We start from the raw sequence: 7794 nt of genomic DNA on the forward strand, positions 1-7794 counted from the left end.
TCTGGGAACACTTTGCACACAGGCCAAGGCGTTCCTGCTGCTACCCCAAGTGTCGCCAGCCCGAGCCCTGACATCTGGAGACCGATGTTTGATGGCAGCAGGGCAGGGGAAGGCAGAGTTGCCTCCTCTGCGACAGGAGGCTGCCAGCTTTGGAGCAGGCATGCTGTGGTGGGGTCAGACCAGGTGCCTTTGCTGTCTTCTGTCCTTCCTGTGGGTCTCGTGCTCATGGACAGCCCCATCTCTGTTGACAGCCTTTGATAAATGGGGATTTGGAGGAGCGGAAGTTGTTTCTCCCTCCTGGGAGTGGGGAGCGTTCCTGCTTGGATGCAGCTCCCTTGGCAGATGCTTGTGCTCATCTCTCGTCCCCGAGGTCTGATTTGTGCCTTTCCCCCCACCCAGGCTGTGTTGCTGGCTCTTGTGAAATGGGGGTGCCGAGGGCGGATGGTTTTACCACAGCTGGGAAGTTCCAGTCAAGCTGTCAGGGAGGGTTTCTTCCTGGTTCTTGCGGTTACAGGTTTTCAAAGAACCCAGCAAAGAGGTTTTCCAAGGAAACGTGGCCAAGGCAAGTGCAGGGTTGAGCTCTGCTTGCTGTCAGTGTGGATTGTGTCTGTGCTCGGCCAGGCACGCAGGAGCTTTCAGATGAGGAATGGGACTATTCCAGGGTGAAGTGAGCAGTCAGGATCCAAAGTGTGTTCTGTGTAAGGCAATCGGGTGGCAATGTGCAGTTGGAGCCTTCTTGTTTGCTTACCCTTTGATTTCAGTGCTGTCCTCTAGTCCGAATCTTGCAGTGTTTTTGCTGAGGTGTAAAAATTAAAGGGATAAAGCAGATCATCCTCGCCCACGCACGCACCTTCCCCCCAGCTCCAGGTGAACAGCCAAAATCTCTGTGGGTACGTTGTTTTATGAAACGTGTATCAGATATCCAGCATCAGGGGAGTTGTGTACAGCGAATGGCTGCAGGTGCCTGGGGCTTGCTGGTGTCACCTGGAAGGGAAAAAGGGAGCAAAGGTGACCATGGGGACTTGTTACCAAGTACGTTTATTTGCAATCTCTCATTGTACGTTGCTGTATGTGTGCCTTGCAACATTTAGCTCGCAGTACTTCCTCCTCTCCTCCCCCTCTTCCTCCTCCCGATCGTCTTCCTCCACCTCCTGTTCCTACTCCTCTTCATTGTCATCCTTTTACCCTTCTTCTCCTCCTCCTCTCTGTCCTCCTGTTTGTCATTGCTGTAGTTGTCCTCATCCTCCTCCTCTTCCTCCCCCTTCCTCCCACTCCTCCTCCACAACTTCATCCTAATCCTCCTTCTCCTGTTAAATGTCCTTATTCTCTTTTTCATCCTCTTGCTCACCTTCTTCTTCTTGTTTCTCCTCCTTCTTCTTCTCTTTCTCCCCCACCTCCTCCACTGCCTCCTCTTTGTTCTGTTCGTCTGTTCATCCTGTATGTCATCCTCCTCTTCCTTCTCTTCATCTTCCTCCTCATCATCGTCCCATTCCTCTTCATTCTCCTTCTCCTTTTCCTTCCTCCTCCTCCTCTTCCTGCCCCTCTACCCCCTCCTTCTCATCCTTCTCCTCTTCCTCCTCTTTTTTCCTCTTCTTTCTCATGTTTGTCCTCCTCCTCCTCCTGTTTTGTGTCTAGTTCCCCTATCTTCTGCTCCTCCTCCTGCTCCTCCTTCTTCTCTTCCTATTCTTCCTCCTGCTCCTGGTGCCACCTGTTCCTCTTCTGACTGTTCCTCGTGTTCCTCCTCCACCTCTTCTTTCTCCTCCTCTCACTCCTCCTCATGTTTGTCCTCCTCCTCCTGTTCTGTGTCTTGTTCCTCCTTGTTCTCATTCTCCTTCTGTGTTCCTCGTCCCCTTCATCCCCTTCCTCCTCCTCCTGCTGTCCATCAGTTCATCCTGTTTGTCTTCCTTCTTGTTCTCCTCCTCCTGTTTGTCCTCCTGTTAATTCTCTGTGATGGGGTCATCACAACGTGGTTGGTTGGGTGCCTGGGAGTCGGTGATAGATGAAGGGATTCCCCGTTTAGAAGCAGCTTTCCACATGCCCTTTTCTTGTGTCAATGTGAGAAAAACGACATGCTGACAGTGGGGGTTTTAAAGGGTTTGTGGGTTGGAGAGAGCAGGGAAATGAGCTCATTCCACTGGGCACTCTGTCCTGTGCTGCTAAAAGGTGGTCTCGGGCTAATCGATTCTGTGTTACCATTTGTGGTGATAAGTTGATTTCTTCCTGTAGGGCTGTAATACTCCCTGCGGTTTCATTAATGGCTTTTTCTAGTTCTCTTGACACATTTGCAGTAGCTCGCTCTAGTTTTGCAACCCCTAAGCGTGGGATAAAAGCTGTTACAGACAGGGGGAACGTAGTGCCACGTGCCATCAGAGGGCTGTAACACTTTTTCCCGTAGCTATCAGTAGCTGGGAGCTCCAGAGGCAGAAGAGATGCTGGTTCTAACCTGTGTGGGAGGTATTAATGCACTTAGAATCCCCTTTTCACCTCAGATGGAGGGTAAATCCTGAAATGCCCTTTCTTCACCTATCCAATATGGCCCTAGTGCTTGTGCAAATAGGGCAGTCTGATCTTCAAAGGAGTCTGAATGATGCAAATGATTTCCTGTGCAAGGGTTAGCATGTGCCGGATTGGGCTGTTCAGGTAAACCAGTAAGGCTGGGACCCAGAGGAGATGGCTCAGAGCATCAGGATCCTCTAGGCCCGTAGTGGCAGCCAAGTACCATTACCTTTAGTTTGATTGTGGCTTCCTGCAGAACAGCAAGTGAATCTCTCTGCGAACATCCACGTTGTCTGGCAGCGTGCAGGGCCGGATGAACTCCCTCCAGGAAGAAATGGCCAGCGTGATGGCTTATTTGAATGGGTTTCACGTAAGGGCTTCTGGAGAATCTCCCTTGCCCGCTCAGTGGATGTGGTAGATGGGAAGGTTTGGAGGAATGTGTGGAGGAATGGCGATTGCCTTTAGGGAGAGCTCGGGGTTAGGAGGAAGAGGGCGGGGCCGCCGTGCCCCCATGACGCGCGCCTTTTGTCATAATGCGCTGGGTGAGGTGAGGCGCTGGCGGCAGCCCGTGCACTTGTCGTCCAGGAAAGCCCTGGGCGGAACGCTGAGGCCGGGCGCCCGAGTGGCCGTAGCGAGCGGTCGGGCCTGGGAGCGCTGCGTGCGAGAGAGGGAGCAGAGGAGGAGCCGGGGCCGCGGGGGCCTCTCCCCATCGTGTGGCCGCCCAGCCGGGCTGCGAGGAGGAGCATGTCGTGCGTCCACTACAAGTTCTCCTCCCAGCTGAGCTATGATACGGTCACCTTCAGCGGCCTCCACATCCCCCTCTGCGACCTCAAGCGCCAGATCATGGGCCGCGAGAAGCTGAAGGCGGCCAACTGCGACCTGCAGATCAGCAACGCCCAGACCAGCGAAGGTGCGTGGGGGTGGTGGGCGCGGGGCCTTGGGCACCTAAAGCTGCCTGTTTATCTGCAGATGTGTCCTGGTTTTGTCTGGGCCAGAGTTGGTTTTCTCCCTAGTAGCTGGTGTGGTGCTGTGGTTTGGATTTAGCATGAGAATAATGTTGATAGCACACTGATGTTGTAGTTGTTGCTCAGGAGTGTTTGTGGCAGTCAGGGACTTTTCCGCTTCCCATGCTCTGCCAGGTGCAGAAGAAGCTGTGAGGGGGCAGAGCCGGGAGAGCTGACCCAAACTGGCCGGAGGGCTGTTCCATACCATAGGGCGTCATGCTCAGTATAGAAAGTGGGGGGAGTTGGCTGGGGGGCAGCGATCGCTGCTCGGGGACGGGCTGGGCATCGGTCGTCAGGTGGTGAGCAACTGCGTTGTGCATCACTTTGTGCTTTGTATGTTCTTTTATCATTAGTAGAAGCGGTATTACTATTTCTCTTCCTCTGCTGTCCTATTAAACTGCCGTTATCTCAACCCATGGTTTTTACCTTTTTTCCCCCCCAATTCTCTCCCCCATCCCCACGGGGTGTGGGGGGAGGGTGAGCAAGTGGCTGTGTGGTGCTTAGTTGCCAACTGGGGTTAAACCACGACAAGATATTTAAACTGTGTTCAGGAGAATGTCTGTGAAGAGACTTAAGAGCACACTGTTAGGGGTCCTAGGAATGCCATTGGATTGCATGGCACGCGTAGGTAGAGATCCATTTCAGGAGTCTTGTATTTTTCTACTACTGTTGAATGAAATTGTCAAGAGCTTTTGAAAAATGGCTACTTTGCCTGAAGGGCTTTGCTGCAGAAGGGTCTGTGAATGTTGTCTTGGGTTGCTAAGGTACTGTCAGCTTCACACATGCCAGCAGGCTGAGTGGCCAACTGGCTGGCGTCACTACTGGAATGGTTGGGTCTGTGTCAAACAGAGCCTTAAAACCAGACTGATGGATGGTCCTAAATGTGATGGAGCCCAATTCTTATCCCCAGGAGAAGAAACGTTTTGAGTATTTTTGCTTGAAATGCATAACCATGAATTTCAGTTTTTATTCATCAGATGTAGATGCTTAAACTCACTAGAAGTAAACATGATTTTAAATGTCAGTGGAAAAAAATGATATGATGGACTCTTTTGAAGATCTGGAAAGGCAAACTGGATGGTTGAGACCTATTTTAAATGTCGGGGGGGCAGGGGTGTCCTCTTCCATGCTTCCTCTAGAGGCATGTTCTATAAAGGCAGAATTCCCTTCAAAAAGCCTGCACTCAGGAATGATGCATTTCAACTTGCCGCCTCCTCTTAATTTGATCTGAACTTCTTGACCTGTCTTTTAGAATGGATGTTCTCACAATGTTGTGGAAGAACTGTGAACTGCAGAGCTCAGGATTCCTGAGTGCTCTTTCCTGCCCTGTAACATTCTGACTCCAACCCCTTGGAGCATGTGCTATTCTGCTTCTCAGGCAAGAGACAACAAACCAACAACCAAACAACAAACCCCAGCTGGGACCTGACCTGGTCTTAGTGCAGATGGCAGGCTGTCTTCTGTGTTCTGTCAGTCCTGAGTGACCTTGGAGACCAGTGTGCTGCTGGCATTCAAACTGTTTTAAATGAATGGAAAAGATTTTGCTGCTTGTGTGTGATTATCAAACCTGAAGACTTCTAGGAATGTCCCGTTAGTGTGTTGAGACGATAAAAGTGCAGTGTTACATAGAAAGCTTTGCTTTCATCCCTGTGAAGGGATTGCCTGAAGTGCTATGTCATTACGTAGTAATAGACATTCTTACAAACTGAATACTGTTTTGTTCTGTATTTGTGTTGTTTTCAGAATACACAGATGCTAATGCGCTGATTCCAAAGAACTCATCAGTGATCGTTCGAAGAATCCCTGCTGGAGGAGTCAAAGGCACCAGCAAAACCTATGTTGTGTAAGTATCCATACAGCATTGTACCCTTTGTTAGGGCTTTCAGTGTGTTAGCTGGTTTTGTGGATATTAGTTTACAGAGGCATTCCGATTGCATCTTTGTTGTTAAAGGTGCTGTTAATTTTGGTTGTCATGAGGTAGATTGTAATGTATCTGTCCCAAAGTCGACTGGGACATGGGGTTTGAACTGGAGCAATGGTAACTTTTAAGATGATTCTCTTGGGCTTCTTCTTGGGCTTGATTTTGCTGAGACCCAAGTTGTAGGTGCTGTTTCCTCTACCTGAGTGGTCATTATTAAATCTTCTTGCTTCTATTGCTTTTATAGTGAAGAGAGATAGGCATTGTAGTGTGAACTCGGAATTTGTTCCCATGTCAGAAGAGTCTGATTGTTGGGGTTTGACTCTTTCTTGCCTTTGGGGGAGGGAGGGTGGGATATGGCAGGTATTCTTATGCCCCAGGTCTGGGGTTTTGCATCCTAGCTGTAGAGGAAAGAGCAAGGGTTGCCAGCTGGCGAACCATGCAAACAAGAAGTTCCATTCATAAGGGATTTGTATCAGTTTCCTAAAGACAGCGTCCGTTTCAGGCAAGAGAAAAAGAACACTGTCCCAAAGTGTATTGCCTTTAGTGCGAGTAGAGTGAAAGAATAGTTAATCCTTTCCAAACCTGAAACGCAGGAAGCAGTTTAGCACATTGCCAACTGTTGCTAGTTCTCTTTCTACATCTGTTTTTACCCTAAGCTGACATCTGTGCTCCAGGTTTTAGTTCTGTATTCCCAAGATTTAAGGAGGGCAGATAACTGGGTGTATTGATTAAAATGACAGCCACTCAAATGCCATCCTGCCTACAGCATCATTGCTGTCATTTCTGTATTCACACAGTCCAGTTGTGTATCAGCTGCATTAGCACTGTTTGAATGGTCACGTTTTCCAGCCTTCTTAAAGATAGACCTCTCCACCACAGTTAGTAGGTGTTATTAGCTTGTGGTTTTGCCATGTCCTTCTGATGTGGGTTCCCCATAAATAAAGTATACTGATGAGTTACAGTGTGTCTCGAACAGACAGTACAGCAGCATCCTGGTGCCCATGAAGCACTTGCAAGCAAAAAAACCCTGAATTTGTGTGGCTCTGCATGTAAACTTTGGGCACATTACTGCAGCAGTTGTTGCAGTGCTTTCAGGCACTACTGAGTAATTCTGGACGCCACAGCGTTGTGCTTATAAACGTGGCCTTGTTTTGGGGGTTAATTGAAGGATGGATGCTCAGTGCTGCCTTGTGAATGCATCCTCCGTTTCTGGTTGGGTGGCACCCTCTCCTGGTATTGTAATGCTGCCCTAAAGTGAGAGGACAGATGCTGCTGGCATCAAAGCTCAACTAAATCCCTGTGTGTGGGGACAAGGAAAGAATGGCACTGCTGTTGTAACGTTGAAAATTAGCCGTGCAGATTAGCTTTTGATTCCTCCAGCTGGAAACATTGCAGAAACTGCTGGTAGAGTGGTTAATGTTTGGGAATGATGAATGCATGCTGTGATGGTGGAGAGGCCTTGAAAATGTGTTACTCGCCTTGCAGTTTGTTCTTGAAGGGAAATGCACGAAGAAACCACTGTGTGGTAATCTACAAGTATTTCCTTGTACTTCCTCATCTTCAGGAGGTACGGGCTCTATTTTAAGTTCTGATCACCTCCATTTCTCTTCCAGAAGTCGAACGGAGCCAGTGAGTGGACCATCAAAACCAGTACGTAAAAACACAATCTGACACTTTTTTCTGCACACTGCACTTAATTCTACACAATGTAGCCTGGTATAAATTTTCCAAACAGTAACTTAATCTGTTTTCCAGTAGAACATAGTATATGTTGTAAATAGAATGTATTTGATTCAGCATCGTAGTGTGTATGTTTGTATCGGTTGTTGTGTGCTTTTGTTCCTTGCAACACAAATTGTCTGGAGTGCATTTTTTGCCATTTTCACATTGTATTACTTAGCTTTTGTATTGAAAGTCTTTTTTTTTTGCCTAATGTTTTTTGAAAATCCATTATTGTTCAGCTTGGTACTGTTCCTTAGTTCTGATTTGGGGGTTCAAACAAATATGATAAGTCACATATCCCATACATTTTGAGGACAGTTCTGTGCAGCTAAATGATTCCTTTCCATGTCCTTAAATACTGGGTATTTGTTCCTAAAACTGAATGATTGAAGTGATATTGCTTGGGCCCCTCTGAGTGCATAAATGTCTTTCATAGCTTGCTGTGAATTTAAACATCGTTGCTACACAAAGTGCTATTGTCAAGTTCTGCATTTGATCTTTCCACTTTCTCGGATGAAGCAGTTTAGTTGAATAGTTTGTCTGCAAATGGAAATACCTAAACCCCAGTGTACAAATGTTGGCACAAGTTTAGAGCCTGGTGCATTTGTGGGTGAAATCCCTGTCATTTGTCCTAACCTCTGCCTGCAGTAT

The 7794-nt window shown here is 48.1% G+C and overlaps 1 protein-coding gene across 1 annotated transcript; it reads left to right on the forward strand.

Moving 5' to 3' along the window:
* The first annotated feature begins 3240 nt into the window (after window positions 1-3240).
* LOC142595887 (E3 ubiquitin-protein ligase RBBP6-like) lies at window positions 3241-7092 on the forward strand. The gene is made up of 3 exons (XM_075724737.1): window positions 3241-3406; window positions 5244-5343; window positions 7035-7092. The coding sequence occupies exons 1-3, from the start codon at window positions 3241-3243 to the stop codon at window positions 7090-7092; spliced, it is 324 nt and encodes a 107-aa protein (XP_075580852.1).
* The last annotated feature ends 702 nt before the right edge of the window (window positions 7093-7794 follow it).

Source organism: Pelecanus crispus, chromosome 23, assembly GCF_030463565.1.
Source record: "Pelecanus crispus isolate bPelCri1 chromosome 23, bPelCri1.pri, whole genome shotgun sequence".
NCBI classification, from domain to species: domain Eukaryota; kingdom Metazoa; phylum Chordata; class Aves; order Pelecaniformes; family Pelecanidae; genus Pelecanus; species Pelecanus crispus.

What these genes read in the sequence shown, in the direction of transcription:
- LOC142595887 (XM_075724737.1), top strand. Translation starts at nt 3,241, where the DNA reads ATGTCGTGCGTCCACTACAAGTTCTCCTCCCAGCTGAGCTATGATACG. An exon ending in CAACGCCCAGACCAGCGAAG is followed by an intron (nt 3,407 to 5,243) that starts GTGCGTGGGGGT and finishes TGTTGTTTTCAG; the next exon opens with AATACACAGATGCTAATGCG. An exon ending in ACCAGCAAAACCTATGTTGT is followed by an intron (nt 5,344 to 7,034) that starts GTAAGTATCCAT and finishes TTTCTCTTCCAG; the next exon opens with AAGTCGAACGGAGCCAGTGA.